The sequence below is a fragment of the Pelodiscus sinensis genome, chromosome 12 (genome assembly GCF_049634645.1).
Source record: "Pelodiscus sinensis isolate JC-2024 chromosome 12, ASM4963464v1, whole genome shotgun sequence".
NCBI classification, from domain to species: Eukaryota; Metazoa; Chordata; order Testudines; family Trionychidae; genus Pelodiscus; species Pelodiscus sinensis.
The window spans coordinates 30,728,886-30,746,811 of record NC_134722.1 but is presented as its reverse complement, the minus strand read 5'-3'; the positions used below and the strand labels follow the sequence as shown (position 1 = coordinate 30,746,811).

The window sequence follows — 17,926 nt, the reverse complement described above, 5'->3', positions numbered from 1 at the left end:
TGCACATAAAATTTATTCCATACATGGATGGGAAAAAAATTAGAGGGAACATTGACAAATACTGTTTCAATGGCTGTTATTCTCCATGGATCCTTAGTCACCAAAGCTGGATGAGGATGACTGAGATTTCCCCCTCTTTCCCCCCACTCCGCTGCATAGCTCAGATTAGACATGTCCTACTTCCTTTCCCAAGGCAGATCTGCACTACCACTGAGTATCAAGGTTCCATCCCTTTCACGGTCTCAAGATTTTACCAAGCCCCTTTCTTCCACATTTTCTTTTGAATGTAACAAGGCATCTTTCTCCAGTTTCCATTATCCATAATCCTGCAATAATCCATATTCTACTCCACTTTATTTCTTTATGTATACAATTTCCCCCCTCATCTTTTGTCTTATACATTATGGCTACGTCTACACTAGCAGCTTCTTGTGCAAGCACTCTTTTGCAGAAGAGTTCTTGTGCAAAAACTGTTCCACAAGAGAGTGTCTACACTGGCATGTGGTTTTGCGCAAGAGCATCCATGCCAGTGTAGATGCTCTCTTGCGCAAGAAAGCTCTGATGGCCATTTTAACCATAGAGGCTTCTTGCGCAAGAAATTCATGTTGCCTTTCTACATTGCCCTCTTCTGGAAGAGCTCTTGCGCAAGAGGGCTTATTCTTCGTGAGGAGAGGAATAACTCTTCCGGAGGAAGCCGTGTTTTACAACACTATACTGTAAATTTACTTCTGAAAGAATGCTCATGCAGTTTAGACGGCCAGCAAGTTTTTGCAGAAGAATGGCTATTCTTCCACAAGAAGCTGCCAGAGTAGACATAGCTATGTATCTATCTCAGTTTTTCCAGCAGCCCCTCCACGTCAACAAGTAAATGCTTGAACTTTAGCCAGTCAGCAAGTATGCAGTCTGTGGGGATGGGCTGCATTTGATTAAGTGGTAGGTGATTAAAGTTAAGTGGTTGTGTGAATTGACTTTGGAATGTTCAAGTGTGCCTATTAACAGGTCAAGTGCTTGCTTTGACAGCTCTACCAGCAATACTGCAAAATGCTGAATGACAAGACATGCATTTACTACATGATGTAATTTAAGAGAATTTTTAGATGCTTTAGCCCACTTTAGATAAATTAGGGAAACTACTCTCCAGTTTGCAAAATATCAATCATGAGTTTATGACTGCATATTTTCTAGCGAAGATTTCTATCTTGAACATTTAAGAGTATAATATTTTCTAGCGAAGATTTCTATCTTGAACATTTAAGAGTATAATTCTAATCAGGTTTATACTGCATAACCGGTTAATGAAATATGGAAGGAAGAAATGTGAAGGCTCATGTAGGAATGTGCTTTAGATGTTATGTCCCAACAAATAATTAAAGCAAAGCAAGTTTCAGAAAGTTCTTTATTTTTAAGTTTGTTCTCTGTGTGCAATAGATAACTGACTTCATCATTAAATGTTACAATATATAATGAGCTTTAAATTAGATAAATTGGCATTTTGTGTTTAAAGACAATCATTCTTCAATTTTCTAAACTGTTTAAAAACATATAAGTCAATCCAGCTACCTTAACAATTCTCCCCTCCCCAGTATCCATGGCTTTACATTCACTTTCTAATGTTTCTGTGAATGGATAATATATATAATAAGGTGAAACTGTAGAATATTTAACTGCACTTTCTATCCTCAAAGTCATACTGCTCTTTGAAATTTAATTAGATAATTTCCCTTTAAAATCCTATAGGGATACAACCAGTAACAGAAAGACACAACCCTACTTCTTCTAGTCCCATATAATTAAGACTCAGCTATGCCCAAGCAGCATGTTACTAGCTTGAAATGGCAATACAAAGTAGTTCAGAATGTTGTTAGACATGGTTTAGTTTCACATCTTAATTGTATCTAAATCTCTAGCGCTACTGTGGACAGCACCATCATTTCAGAATAAGCTCAGTCCATAAGCAAACTTCACAATTCAACACATTGAGGCAGTATGGTCTTTAAGATACTGATCACAGACTGCTGAATTAAACCTAGGCAGCAGTAGTCAAACTTTTTGTAAAAAAATAAAAATAAATATCTTTGAACGCATGCTTAGTTAAATGCCTGCTATCAGAAATAATATAAATGCAATAAGATACTAAAAAAGTATACAAAATGAATTACACTGACCTGTTTATTAGCTAGAAATTTAAGTATTAACTAGTTAATATATTATGAATCTGCTGCCAAAAAGGAAACAGCCAACCTCAAACTAAAGTTATTTAATATACTACTTTCTGTAGGAGACTACAGCAAAAGCAGTTTTGACCTACCACCCTCATTAACCGTTTTTAATACACTGATTTGTTCCCATCATGAAACAGGCACTTTCAAAGAAATTACACAGTAATTAGAAAATAGCAATGGTGCATGTAAAAGATTGTTAGAGACAATTTGGAGTTATGTGCCCTTAACTAAAACTGAAATATTGGCAAATGTGAGGCGTAATAAGTCATCCAGTCATAGCACTGTATACTAACAAAATAACACTTAGATTTATTTTAACCACTTCACATTCTAGTCACAATGACTAGTCAATGGAGGAAAAAAAAGTCCTTTCCTGATAAATATTTATACTCAAATATCAGTTATCTTTGTTTTAGAGACACTATCTTCCTCACAAGCAAAATTTTGTGGTATATCTTGACATAATGATGTATAGTAGAAAAAAATTGTTCATTGAAGGGCCATAGCTAAAGCTATTTATACTCACCCGAATAAACTTTAAAGGAAAAAATTTAACATTAAACTAACAGAAGTGGATTAACTATAACTTTTACTAATGCCCCTGATGAATAAACTAAGTGGAGTATCTCTCAGGAGCCTGTTTGATAAAACATTTCCACTATAAAAGTGATTCTCACACATCCTTCTGTACTAATAAATAATAAAATTTGTTAGTTTTGTAAACTGTGTTATCTTTAAAAAGGATCAAGGCTTTAAACAAACCTATCCAGCCGTAAATACGCAAATCACAAAGGCAGTCAGATAAAATTCAGGTTAGTGCTATATCTAAAAACTATCTAAATTGAGCATTCAGAATGTGTGTACCGATGCAGAGTAATAACAAGCGCACAAAATACAAGCTCTTATCACATACATACATATAGGGTACGTCTACACTTGCACCCTCTTTCGAGAGAGGGATGCAAATGAAGACATTCAAAATTGCAAATGAAACGGATTTAAATATCCCATGCTTCATTTGCATATTCACATTATGGCACTATTTTGAAATAGTGCTTTTCAAAATAAGACGCGGTTATTTCGAGGGAAAACGCTTCTCTTGAAATAACCCTTATTCCTCATACAATGAGGTTTACCAGTTATTTTGAGAGAGAGGTTTTCTCTCGAAATAGCTGCATCTCAACAGCGGCTGTCATTTCGAAATAGCGCCATAACGCAGATATGCAAATGAAAGGCGGGATATTTAAATCCCGGCTTCATTTGCAGCGCTCACCAGATGCGTGCTACCGCATGCTGCGCATGCACTGACTGCACTGCGCAGCCGTGCCAGGCTAAAATCTACTCTCCACAGGCAAGTAGATTATGTTAATTATCAAGCCTTATTAATTTGCATCCCTTTCTCAAAAGAGGGTACCAGTGTAGACATACCCATATTGGCTAGTCTGTTTTAAAAATTTGCCCGTGGGCTCAGTGTACTAACAGAAAAAAAACATTTGGTGACCTGTCTTAAAGTTATATATTATAACTATAATAATGTATGTAAAATTCTACCTTGTTCAGAAAAAATGTTTTGCCAAGAATTTCCGTGAAGAAAAACACATACCCCTCTTGTTGTAGGTATTACTACTAAAATGTTAAAGTTTTCTGGTTCTGAAGAGCTAATTAAACAGGAGGTGCCCTTTCTGATAAATAGCTAATTAGTCCAAAACACATACTTGTATATAAATGTACATTAATTTTTAAGAAATATACATCTATACTTTTCTTGTGAAGTAGACACCTCACTAGCAGTAAAATGATGCAAATCAGTTGTATGCTTACTCGACAGAAATAGTGGCCTCAAGTCATATTTGCCTCAAGTTTTTGGGGAACCTTTGCAATATGAAGTTCAGCTTGATTAGTTATTCTTATTTCCAGAGCTGTCCCAAATCTTTTAAGAATGCTAGTGCAAAATGGGTCAAATGAAATAAATGTTGAGGTTATGTATTCCACACAGAACACAACAAGGAAAATTACATTTACTGATAACACTGTCAAACTTATGAAGATCTCAGACATGGGATATGTTTTTAAACAGGCACAGCTCTGAAAACAGAGACATAGGTGATTAGCTTGGAGAAGGGTCCTCAAAGGTCAGTGCCACATTGGTTTAAGTTTGCCTTCAGTCACAAATTAAAAAAATAAATTTAGTCTTGTATTTGCCTGTACCACACTACACAATTTGAGTGGCTGTTTCTTGTCAAGAGAAATGTCCTAGAAGGAGAAGAGCTGCCAGCTGAATTAAGGTGCATTGAAAGATCTGTTAAGCAAAGTTTGCCGCTGCTATCCTGCCTGACAGGCAAATACAGTTCATACTTCATCTTCATAAGCACCAAATCCTGACTAATACATACTAATACATTTAATGCAAAATAACAAGAAAAAAGTTGGGATAGAAATTCAGAAGCAAGTCAACAGATTGAGGGACAGGCCTCATCCAAGCAATTGAAACCAAGCTAGAGAATCTCACAAAACAGTGTAAATACACAAAGTCAAATGGCATGATTGCAATGAATATAATAAATTTCTATGCTACTAACATTCACTGTTTCTCTCCAACGTGCATATATCCCTAAATGGGCTTTTGTTCTCTGGAAATAGTCTGGATTTCTTCAAAGTCAGAAGATCAATTCTGAAGGTCAAAGTGGCTTACTTCCAATACATACTAAAACAGTTGTTTTCATCTCATCTAAGAAATGAAATATGTTTTGTCTCTCGGTATAGGGAAAAGAGAGCAACATAGGTTGTATCCATAACAGAGGTATTTTGAACCAACTTTAGCCAAAATTCATTTCCTGTACAACTGCTGATTAAGAAAAGTTTTTACATGTAAGCTATAGAAGAGGCCTGAGTTTGTGGAAAAGGCATCCAGGGGCAAGGGAATGTGCATTATTGTGCAAATTACTCTTTCCAAAAGGAGCTAGAGTAGAATAACCATGTAATAAACTGTAGTTCATTTGTGCCCTCCCTTATTCAACAATCTTTGGCATGAAAACACCTTTGCCCTAAAGTCCATGCATATGTGAATGGTCCAAATGTCTCTGACACATGCAACACTGCTAGCAGATCTAATAAGCTATGAGGCAGTGGAATTACTGAATCGTAAATATAGAGCTGGAAAAGATCTTAAGAGGTAATAGCATCCAGTTCCCTGCACTAAAGGCAAGACTATGTAATAACTAGATAAATCCTGACAGGTGTTTGTCTAAGCTGTTCTTAAAAACCTCCAAGAACAGAGATTCCACAATCTCCCTAGGCAATTTATTCCAGTGCTTAACTACCCTGACAAGATGTTTTTCCTAATAGCTGTTTTAATAAGGAAATTAGTTAAATAGTACATCTGCAACTATATGTGCTAGCAAGGGCCTTTAATCTCCTTGACTGCATGTAGGAAAGGAAATATTAGAAAATGCTGCAAATAATTTTAGGATTTTTCTGGAATTTATCTCAGAAACAGGCAGTCCAACAGTTGTTTCTAGGCACTTTCAGACGTCTTTTAAAGACTCTTCCCTTGAGATGTGGAGGAATCATCAGTAGTACACATACATTTGAAATAATCTCCTTCACATAAGGAGAAAAATTCTAAGACTTCACAGAAGGGCAGTGTTGGCTCAAAACACATTTTGACAAACTTCGTTACAGACTCAGTTCAATCCAATACCTTGTGACTTGGCTGTATCTGTACACACAAAGTAAGTCCTTAGTTCTCCCTTTCCTTTGACATTAATGAGTCCCCTGCATTCACATGAATATCCCAGTCCCTGTAATATTTTGCTTGTCTCTTCTGTAACCTGAGTGAAACAGAAATAGTGAAATTCTTGTAAAACTCCAGAGAAATTAATTTTGAGTATTTATCAATAAAAATGCTAAAAAGTTTCTAGAAACATCTCATGCCTATCTTTATACCTGAATTCTTCCAAGTTCCCCAGTACTCTCCATTCGGCTAGCAACATTGACCGTGTTGCCCCAGATATCATACTGGGGTTTACGAGCCCCGATCACACCTGCTATTACAGGCCCATGGTTAATCCCTACAGAAATAAAAGTACATGTTATTAGATTTCATATAATTTTGCACTTCAGAATCTCCTTCCATCAGAGGTCCACTGTAGTGTTTTACAACCAGCAGTGACTACAGCCTTGCTGTGTAACCCACATACCTAGTGCAGTTCACTGTCCCATGTAGTGGCCCTTAGAACACTTACAGCAAGAGATAGGAACAAGGGAGCTCTACAGCCTAAGCTGAGAATCAGCTGGTTTTATAGCTCAAGCCGAAGAGGCTCATACACTAAACTCCAGAGGTCCCAGGTTCAAATTTGCCTGGTAGCAGTTACAATTGCACTTTGGTGATAAAGAAGCACAGAAATGAAGTGACTAGCCCAGGGTCAAAGGAAGGTTGTGACAGAGCTGAACACATTCAGCAAAAGTCCACCATTCCTGCACTAGGGAGAACATTAACAGTCTAACATCACTAGAAACTGCCATGTAACAAGCCAACAGCAGCACACTGTCCTCTTATCACCCCTATATCCAGCCAGCAAACACACTATGCTCTCCCTCTCTTCCCCATTAGCAGCTGCTGCATTATTTCCTTTTTCCCCACACCCAGAACCATTCCTGAATATAGCAGGAATATTGGGGTAATGAGACTATACAGCCACATTCAAAGGTTAGATGTGGAACCTCAATGCTTGGCACATTTAAAACCTAGACTAGAGAACGTTCTCTCTCTCACTATTTACATTATGTTTATTACTATAATAACCAAGTGGCTGATCAGTGGCTTGACCATCTTATAATCCTTTTCTAAGTTTTTGCAAAGCTTGTAGCAGTCACAACCGATATGAAAATGAACTTACCAACACGTAAGCGGAAATTGTTAAAGGAATGTCTGTTGATGCCATCCAGTTTACTCATCAAGGCAATTCCATACTCCACCACGATCCCAATTTGAGCATGCTGTCTCTCCTTGTCCTAGGTAATTTGTAATGAATATCAATGTCACATATACTCAGGCAAGATCATGTCAAGCTCTCAGTGTAATGAATGACAACCATCCCTCCCAACAGATGATGGAAGCTCTATGGCAGCTCAGTTATTTTGCGACATGCATTGCAAATGGTCACTGTAGTGCTGTTTTCTGATGAAGTCCAGTACTATGAATTTATTGTGTATCAATTTATAAAGATTGGAGGCCAAATCTATGTCAAGCCCCAGATGAAATAACAGACCACAATCAGAGCTCACGTCAGACAAACGTGCACAGTAATTAAAATGAATATTAAAATAAATTGGTCTGGCTGGCAAAAGGAGAGCATTATTTGCTTGGCATTCATAAACCTTGCTCTTTACATCTCTTTCCAGGCTTTAGTGCCTATTTTAAATTAATACGTAATACTGCACTTGTATATACGGCACATGTATTCTTATGCTTCACACTAACACCCTCCTGGTGATGGGCCTGAAATGAAAAACAGATTTGCAACACCTACTAGCTCCAGGGTGTTTGAAAGCTGGATTTGATTTTTGCTACCTGAGTTTATTATACCCGGTTCTCTGCATAGATAACAATAATAAAGTCAATCTGCCATCAAATCCTGCATCCAAATCAGCAGGGCTCGCCAAGCAGCGGTGAGCCCCGCTCACCAGCTGCACGGTTCTGCGCTCTACGCATGCACAGATCGCTCTGCGCCGGCTCTTCCAGGGTGTAATCTACTCGCCACGGGCGAGTAGATTACATTATCTGTCGAGCCCTGCAAATCAGACATGGCTGAGATTATTAATTATTTGGCATCAACAGGCCCTCAAGCCCTCAGGCTGCCCACAATTTAAACTTTTGTTGTATATTTAGGAACCTTCTGCTCCTGGAGTCAAAGATTCTTGGGAATTTAAAGAAAAATGACACTGGTTTGGGATCTGATGTCTGCTCTTGAGAAACAGAAAGTTAAATGAAAGTTAGTCAAAAGTCACAGCTTCCCAGTGCTCTGAATTTCAGAACAATGTAGATATAGTTGTAAAACAGCAAACTGATTTTAAAGGAAATAAACTGGCACGAACTTCACTGGTCAGGTATTAAAGAGCAATGAATTCTCTGGTGTATTTGTCGTCTGAAGTAGTGAGTTGTGCCCATGAAAGCTCATAATACTATTTATATATTTTTGTTAGTCTCTAAAGTGCTACAGGACCATTGTTGGTTTTTTTAGTTACAGACTAACAACTAACTAACCCCTCTTAGACCTGCTGTACATCGGGCTGCAGTTCCATCAGATATTGCATCTTGGTAATTTTAAACCACAGTATTTGTTTTTGATAACAAATATTGGAATTATAGCTTTAATTTAGAAACATTTCAGAAATGTATTATTTATAATATGTGATACAAAAGATAGCCTCATAATATATATCCCTATCCTCTTCATACCTGAGACTATGACTGCTAATAACTTTCATCTTCCTTTCCATCCCACTGCACGCTGTCACTACACATATACAGATATGGACAATTACAACTCTAAATGTGTTTATACTTCCAAAGGGTATCATACCTGCTTGTTTTCTTGGCCTGGTGCGACACTGAGGCCTGCTGCTGCCATGTAAGTGCTTCCAATGGTTTTGATTTTTTCAACACCACTAAATTTAGGTTTTAACAACAGCTGTTTGGAGGAAACAAACTAAATTATAATTTGAGACCTTAATGCCATATATCCCCATGTATTCTCAACAATGAGCTTATAATACCTACCACATCCATAAGATTTATCTCTAGAAACACTATGTTACTTTATCACAAAAACCTCAATATTTTAAACAACAAAGTGAGGAAGATTTCTTTTGCTGCTGATTTCTTCCACCTACTCCACCACCTTTTTTGGACATATATTATAGAAATGTAGTAAATCCTGCAGCCCAGTAATAAAATCTGTGACAGATCAGTATTTGTATCATGTGGAAAAACACTAAGTCTTGTTTATATTGTACAATTAAAGGAATAGATGATCTAAACTGCAAGAGTACATTAGATGCAAATCATGAAAATTTCACTTTCCAAGACAGTATGGCTGATCCTGGTTCATCTTACAATTTTTTTTTCCACTTTTCATTGTTCTTACACTGAAGCACTGTTCTAGAAAAGCATTTTTATTGTAATCATGTAAATTCAGTGTTTGCCTGGAACTTGAAATACCTCATCAAAATCAGCAATAATTTCATTCAGCAGTCGTAAGCACTCCAGTCCTTCTTTATTGACATCACATTCGGTGTAAAACACCTTAAAATCAGGTATTGATGCAAACATGACACAGACACAGTCATAAGACTGATGGTACCAATCCTGTTGGAAAGCAATAATTTCAGTTACGTTGTAACCCCATAGTGTGTAACCCAGTGGTCTCCAACACTTGTTACACAGTGTATAACATGATCACTTTTTCAATTTAAGTTCAATGTAAGACGTAACTCAAACCCAAATACCCTTGTCCCACTTCCTTCTCGCCCCTTCTTTGAGGCCCTGCCCCTAGGCCTCACCCTGCTCACTCCATTCCCTTTCCTCCTCTATTCTCACTCACTTTCACCAGGCTGGGGTAGGGGCTTGGGGTACGGGTTCTGGTCTTGGGCCAAAGAGGTGCTCTGGGCTTAGCCCAGGGTGAGGAACTGGGGTGTAGGAGGGGTTTCATGGTGCAAGCTCTGGGAAGGAATTTGGGTGCAGGGGATTCACGCCTGGGGCAGGAGGTGGGTGCAGTAGGAGGTTCAGGGCTGGAAGAGAGTTCAGGATGCAGGCTCTGGCTGGGTACCTTTTAACTGAGATGGCTCCTACGTGGTAAAGCAGTGGGGTTAAGGCAGGCTTATTCCTGCCCTGGCCCTGCACCACCCCTGAAAGCAGCTGGCATGTACAGTAATGGTTCCATGGCACCATGTGCTGCCCCTCATTGACAGGCACTGAGTACACAGCTTCCACTGGCCACGGATCCCCCTTATTAATCAATGGGAGCTGCAGGAGTGGTGTCTGCAGGAAAGGACAGCATGTGGAGACCCCCTGCTCTGCCTCTCAGGGGCTGCTGGGACATGCCAGCCACTTCCAGGAGTAGCAATTACCACAGGGATAATGACGCCAGCCATTACAGGTTAGGATTTGAAAACTCACTACTCAAAGAACTAAATTTAAGCATAAGAGAGAAATGAAAATGATGAAATGCACAGACCAGTCAAAAACCCAGAAATAACCCACTCTGCAAGCAGTAAAAGAAGTAACAACAATCCCCCACGTATGTGTTGGATCGGGAGCTGAGCGTGAAGGACAGTGTATTTGTGAGAATGACAGACGCACGCACAATGTGTGAGAGGGACAGAGATTTGCATTGCCAAGCTCCCTCCAACCCCTTCACTCTGTGTGGTGATATGGTACAGGAGTGGGGGGAGGGGAGACACCCTGACATCAGCACCCATTTCCCCTTCTCCCTCTTACACCCTGCCCAACAAGCAGGAGGTTCCCAGGGGGTGCTGCAAGGCAGAGGGCAGGAGCAGCATGACAGCGGGTGGAGGGGCATCTGTAGTGACAGCGCTTCATAGCTTCCCAGCCAAACCAGTCAGGATCACCAGTAGATCCTGATCTGGTTGGTTACCACAAGTGTAACCAAAATTGCATTAATCTTTTAGTACATTTAAAAAACAACTATGACTAGAAGTGAACCCAACTCAGCCACTGGAACTCAGCAACATTAGCAAGAGGACCATACTTTCCTATTTTTATTTAGTAAGGATTTTAAGTGCTGAGAATGAAACCCAAGAAGATGCCCCCCCACTGCGTTCTGCACAGTGATTTCTCTCTCTGCTCCAATAGGCCCCATCCTCCCAGCTCAGCCAATCCAGAGACTCACTACGGAGCAATGCTTGCTCTGTTTAAGGTGTTGGCAGAGTGAGTTGCAGGGTGTAAGAAGAGTTGCCATCAATGCCCTGTTATCACCTGTCATCAGGGAGCTGCTAAGCAAGTGCTGCCTGCCCCTCAGCTGGCTCCCTATAAAAATTAAAAGGATCAGCTGTCAAACGCGGTCTCTGGAGAGGTGAATCCCAGCATCACTTCTTAACTAATGATCAGTGCCATAGCCAATGATCATCTCTGATGTGGATTTCCATGCCCCACTTCTTCCAGTGATAAAAGCAAGCATTCATTTAAACTGAAGTCCTCTTAATGCCATGGGGTAGCAGCTCGTTGCATGTGGGAATCTTGTATCATGGGCCAAGAAAAGGGAGGAACAGAGGAAGTAAGCAGTAGCATGGAACCCATTCATGGGCGGCCAGGTGGCATTCTCCCAGGAATCTGATTTATCATCCTTCCTACTATTAGAGTAAATTAAATATACCTCATTTAATTTGTCACCAATGAAATGAGCAGCAACATGTGCTGGAAGAACATTTTCTAGCAAGAGCCTGTTTACGTTCTCCATGGTTTCAAATTGTTCATGTTCTTTTTTAAATTTATTCTTCCACAGGCAATCTAATCGACAGTAATACTCAATCTGCAAACAAAAATTCATGCAGTAAAATAAACCCATGTAGCTCTGAGATAAGAGTTTAGAGGTTTCAAATCAGGTGAAAAGGGGCGCAATGACAGCCAAGCTTTGTCAAGTCACTTAGGACCCAAATGGCCACTGAAATTGCGACTGCAAAAATTGCAGAAGCACTTGTTTTTGAAAACAGAACATATACAGACACATGCAATTCAACTGGCATCAGATGAATGCTAGTTTAATTTGCACATGTAAAGCACATTTGTATTGTTAATGTAATCATTATGAATGAATTTAATACTTATACTTTAGTTTAATAATTAAATTTGCTTTGAATAATGCACAGACACAAACAACTCTGCCAGAAGGGTGGAAGGTGATTTATAAATACAATTGAAAGTGGCTAGATTATGTAGATTCTAGGTGCCCACTTTTGTGACTGCAACATCAAAAGCCACTTTCAAAAGTTTTAGAGTTAGAATCCAAAATATTCCTGAAATGTGTAGAAATCTTACCCTCCTTTCCCAAACACTATACAAATGATTTTTTGGTGACTAGGACCAACTACCAGAGATAGAAAACAGGTAAATTTTATTTAACAACTATCACCAAGTGAAAAGGACTGAGGTTTTTATTTTTATCCATACCTGTCTTGAAAATAGTATCAGAGTTACGTAAAACAAAGCCAGGTATAAGTTAGTCATCACTACTGGATCTTTGATGAAAAGCCTAGAATACAGAAAATCAACATACAATTGTCACTGTGAATATTTTGGAACCATTGGGTGTTTAAAAACAGAATCTTCTTGCATTCTGAAATACTCTGTCACAGAAATAACACAGTCCCCCAGTGTTAACATAGTCCCTTTGCTTATGGGTCCTGTCTTCATAGCAGTTTCCTGCATCTTAGGGATATAAGCGAGTAGTCGACATTTCAAAACCTACTGGGTAGTCAAATGGAGTTGCTTCATCTGCTCCCCTCTTCCATCCGCTCCTCTTCTTCTCTGTATGAGAGGCAGCAAAGGGAGGAGGGGAGGACAGCAGCCAGTGCAGGAAGGAGCCAGCTTAAAATCTGATTCCCCCCAGCACTATCTCCACAGTGCTGCCTGCTCCCCCTCCCTGATGCTGGCGGGAGAGGGGGGGGCGAATAATAGGGGAGGATGCTGCCTCCAAGCAACCCCTGTTCACGGCATCCCCAGCTAGCCACAGGTGGGGACTGCTCTGGGACTGAGGCGGCTCTTACTACATTTAAAATGCAGAGCTGCAGCGGTCCAGAGTTGGCGTGAGCTGGGTCTGCTCTGTCCCAGTTCCAGCTGGCTCCTACTGCGGCTCTGCAGAGGGCCCCCTTATCAACTATTCATGTAGTTGATACAAATTGTATTGACCACACAATTAGCCAGGGATTTTTTCAATTATATTGAGCTAACACATTTGAAAAGCTCAGCAAGACATAACCACAGAGGTTTAAAGCAGGAAACAGCTTCCTTGCTTGTGATGGGCAAAGGTACTAAGAACTTGTCTGGAAACTGCACCTGAAATAAATAAATTTGCTGTAGGTATTTCAGTGCAAGTCTGAGTGGACACACTTATTTTGGAATACAAGTATTCCATTTCACACTTCCAATCCACTCATCAACTCACACTAAAATAACTAAAAGTGAGAATTACAACTGAGTTATTTTGGTTCCAGTTTCTGTGTCAGATGAACCAGAAGTCTCAGCACACTAAAGTTGTCTTTTGCCTAGCAGATTATATCCAGAAAATTTGCAAATGGCTATATCAAGCTTCCCACATGGTAAATGCGAATTATTTTACTGTCTAAACCAAACATGTATCTGGAATCAAGAAGGTAAATGAATAACTGTGGTGCTTAAAAGTGGTATGATTAGTATTGCATTGGCAAATATGCATTCTCCACAAATACGCATCCCCATAAGCTCCCTTAAAATTATCAACTATAACATGAATATAAATACCATACCATTTTGTAAAGATTTAATGTACGAGGTAGACAAAGTGTCTTAGACTTTGCTATACCGTTCTTTCCCTAAGGGCAGTAGAGTACATACTACCACTTGTCTTACAGTTATTACATTGTGAAGTTTATTTGAAAATGTGTGAATGAGCAACTACACTAAGCTCACTTAAGAACCAGCTAAAGCAGATCTATTAATTGGATAAATTATGGTGAATACTGGAATCTATTGAAGGGGGCAGTCTGCTTCCTAGTTGAAGCCAGCTTCCATCATAGGCTTAGATGGGGGGGGAGAGTCAGGGCAAATGGGGTATAGCCCCCTAGTGTATAAAAAATATCCTAATGGGTTCTGGCACAAAGTCTTACAATACTTCAAAATTCCAATGAAAAGTGATGGAATCTACCAGCCCTTTTTAGGGAGAATTATTGTTCACTATTGGGAACTTCATTCCATACCTTGTGTTATTGGTGTCATTGAGGCAGCCTGAACTCCAGTTCGGATAATTCTGGTGGTTACTAAAGATGATGATGTAGACAGTCACAGCGATGGACAGAAGGAGAACTTTGAGTTCAAAGCTCATCCGAAGGAATACAGAGCAAGCAATGAACCCTAGTATGCAGCAAGAAGTATAATACTGTAACAAAAGACAATAATGTGATGTTGAATAATTCACACTCTTAAGACAAAGTAGTAGCAGTAGCATCTGTATTACAGAGATGGGGAAACTGCAACAGTTTGCATAAGGAGTCACTGACAGCCTGATCCAAAACCCAGTGAAGTCAACAGAAAAACTCTCATTCACTTCAGAGGGATCAGATTTCTGGCAAATCGTAAGTATTGTTTCACTTTCAAAATATTCCCAGTTTTACAATCACGTTCTTCGTTTCTTTTGAATATAAAAGACAAAAATATCTACAAGGCATGGAACAAATTACTAAGCTATTTGTACCATAACAATGATAACCGTGCAGGTATAACAAAGATATAGGGGCTGATCAATTGAGCTATCAAAATTTACATCAACCGAGGATCCACTCAATAGCATGTGATGTATCACACTGGACCGAACTTGCCCTCTTAAAAGATCTTGGGTCTGATTTTCATAGATTCAAAGGCCAGAAGCAACCATCTAATCTGATCTTCTGTATAACACAGGCCATAGAATGACCCAAAATATTTATAAATCAGATCTTCTAGATCAGTGGTGGGCAACCTATGGGCTGAATGTGGCCCATCAGGGTTCTATGTGTGGCCTATGAGGCATTTTGTTTACTGCTGCCAGATTCTGCTGGGTTTTGTCCACATAGTTTTTCCCTACCACTATTAAAAGTAACCCACACTGAAAGCAAGAGCATGTGAAGTGAGGTGCATGCTGATCACACACAACACTGTGAAAACCAAGTGCTCCCTCTGCAGCCAATAGGCACACCTCACAAATTCTAGGTACGCAAGCGTAGTTAGCAAAACTACCCTAGCCCAGGAGACTGTCTTGATTATGACAATCTTGCAGCCTACTGAGACGAAGAAGGGCCACTCACATGGCCCACTCACTAGCCTAGGCTGCCCTTCACTGTTTTGGACTAGCATCCAATCTGGATTTTAAAAGTGACAGTGATGGAGAACCTGCCACCACACTTGATATATTGTTACCATGGATAATTACCCTCATTGATAAAAATGTACCCTTTTTTTCCCAGACTGGATTTGACCAGTTTCACCTTGCAACTGTTGGACTATGTCATATCCTTCTCTCCTAGCCTGAAGACCATTATTAAATTGTTACCCAGGCATATACTTACAGACTATAATCACGTCACCTTTCTTTTTTGTTAAACTAAACAGACTAGGCTCTTTGAGAACCCAATATTCCAGCAGCAGTTGCACCACTGCCAAATACAGAGGTAAAATAACCTGTACCCCTACTTGAGCGTCCCCTGATTATGCATCCCAGGCTCACATTTTCAAAGGTGCTCAGCACTCAAAGTTTAGAGGTCTGTCTATACTGCAGGTGGGAAGACAGACACATGCAAACTTTGCGTGAGCCAGCATGTCAGAAGTAGCAACACAGCTGGGGGTAACACGGGTAGCAACATGAGCTAACTGTCCCAGTCCATACCAGGGACTTGACAGGTTTGCACACAGGCAGCACCTTCCCAGTATGTGTAGACATACATATATGCAAGAGGTCAGTGCATATCCATGTATCATAACCCTTTCCCTTGTACTACCATAAACTCAAATACTGATTTATATTCATTTATTGTACTGTAATATGTATTTCAGTCATATCCACCGTTTCTGTTCTGACTACTTTTCTCAAATTCTACCTTTGTTTTTTTGAAAGTCTAAAATTTCCGAAAAGAGAAGCTATAAATGTATCTTCTGTAGATCCCTCCGAATGCAGAAAAACCATGTGGGTCTATGATAGACAGGACAACCAGAATTGCAGAGGTGAAGTACTGTGCACTTCAATGATTAAAAAGCCATATTTTCAAAGAGCAATGGAAAGATACCAAACGCCTGCCAGGTATCAATATTAAACCCATCATTTGAGATGTATGTATTTTAATCTTGGAAGAAAACTAGTGTTCTACTCACAGGCAAGGTGACATCCTTAATATACAATCCAGAAGTGTCCACAGTTGTGCATTTTTCAGTAGGCTGATTCAGAGGCAAGAAAAAATGGAAACACTGATTAGCAGCAGAATGGGATGTGCCCCATACACAAGCAGCACATCATTCGAGCAATAAGAGTTTGCACAAAAAGATCTCATCACAACTTGCCACATACATTTCAAAAACGCACCTAACTCTGAGTTGGGCAACCAAATGTGAAAACTTATCCATAACCATTTTGGTGACTTCTCGACAGAATTTAATTTCTGAACATTAAGTGCCCTGAAATCAATGGATGGAATCCCTCTGGACACCAATGGGAATTGGATGAGTCCTTTAGTAAGTGCTAATTGTGTTTTTAAAATATTTCCCACCTTTAAAATACAGTCATATCTGTTTGGACTATAAAGTGAAAAATCTACAAGACTGAACAAAAAACTATATTGCCAATAGGCTTCTATATAAAGTTTAGCTGATCAACAGTAGTAGTCACTCTTGTATTGTACCAAACTAGTCCCCTAGAATCATAGAATAATAGGACTGGAAGGGACCTCGAGAGGTCATCGAGTCCAGCCCCCCGCCCTCAAGGCAGGACCAAGCTCCGTCTACACCATCCCTGACAGATGTCTATCTAACCTGTTCTTAAATATCTCCAGAGAGGGAGATTCCACCACCTCCCTTGGCAATTTATTCCAATATTTGACCACCCTGACAGTTAGGAATTTTTTCCTAATGTCCAATCTAAACCTCCCCTGCTGCACTTTAAGCCCATTATTCCTTGTCCTGTCCTCAGTAACCAAGAGGAACAAATTTTCTCCTTCCTCCTTGTGACATCCTTTTAGATATTTGAAAACCGCTATCATGTCCCCCCTTAATCTTCTTTTTTCCAAACTAAACAAGCCCAGTTCATGAAGCCTGGCTTCATAGGTCATGTTCTCTAAACCTTTAATCATTCTTGTCGCTCTTCTCTGTACCCTTTCCAATTTCTCCACATCTTTCTTGAAATGTGGCGCCCAGAACTGGACACAGTACTCTAGCTGAGGCCTAACTAGTGCAGAGTAGAGCGGCAGAATGACTTCACGAGTTTTGCTTTCAACACACCTGTTGATACAACCTAGAATCATATTTGCTTTTTTTGCAACAGCAGCACACTGTTGACTCATATTCAACTTGTGGTCCACTATGACCCCTAGATCCCTTTCCGCCATGCTCCTTCCTAGACAGTCGCTTCCCATCTTGTATGTATGGAACTGATTGTTCCTTCCTAAGTGGAGCACTTTGCATTTCTCTTTATTAAACCTCATCCTGTTTACCTCTGACCATTTCTCTAACTTGCTAAGGTCATTTTGAATTATGTCCCTATCTTCCAAAGAAGTTGCAACCCCACCCAGTTTGGTATTATCTGCAAACTTAATAAGCGTACTCTCTATCCCAATATCTAACTCATTGATGAAGATATTGAACAGTACGGGTCCCAAAACAGACCCTTGCGGAACTCAACTTGTTATCCCTTTCCAGCAGGATTTAGCACCGTTAACAACAACTCTCTGACTACGGTTATCCAGCCAAT

At 39.7% G+C, this 17,926-nt stretch overlaps 1 protein-coding gene across 3 annotated transcripts in view; it reads right to left on the bottom strand.

Moving 5' to 3' along the window:
* Positions 1–1,378: 1,378 nt before the first annotated feature.
* The window catches only part of ADCY7 (adenylate cyclase 7), a 123,539-nt gene continuing 106,991 nt past the window's right edge, over positions 1,379–17,926 (bottom strand). For all 3 annotated transcript variants that reach the window (XM_075940248.1, XM_006121142.3, XM_075940249.1), the window contains exons 18-26: positions 16,339–16,401; positions 14,196–14,374; positions 12,412–12,493; positions 11,618–11,773; positions 9,445–9,591; positions 8,807–8,914; positions 7,121–7,235; positions 6,168–6,292; positions 1,379–6,052 (exon numbers count right to left, since the gene is read on the bottom strand). In XM_075940248.1, coding sequence (XP_075796363.1) covers positions 5,906–6,052; positions 6,168–6,292; positions 7,121–7,235; positions 8,807–8,914; positions 9,445–9,591; positions 11,618–11,773; positions 12,412–12,493; positions 14,196–14,374; positions 16,339–16,401 — 1,122 coding nt within the window. In that variant the 3' untranslated portion in view covers positions 1,379–5,905. The remainder of the gene's footprint in view (positions 6,053–6,167; positions 6,293–7,120; positions 7,236–8,806; positions 8,915–9,444; positions 9,592–11,617; positions 11,774–12,411; positions 12,494–14,195; positions 14,375–16,338; positions 16,402–17,926) is intronic.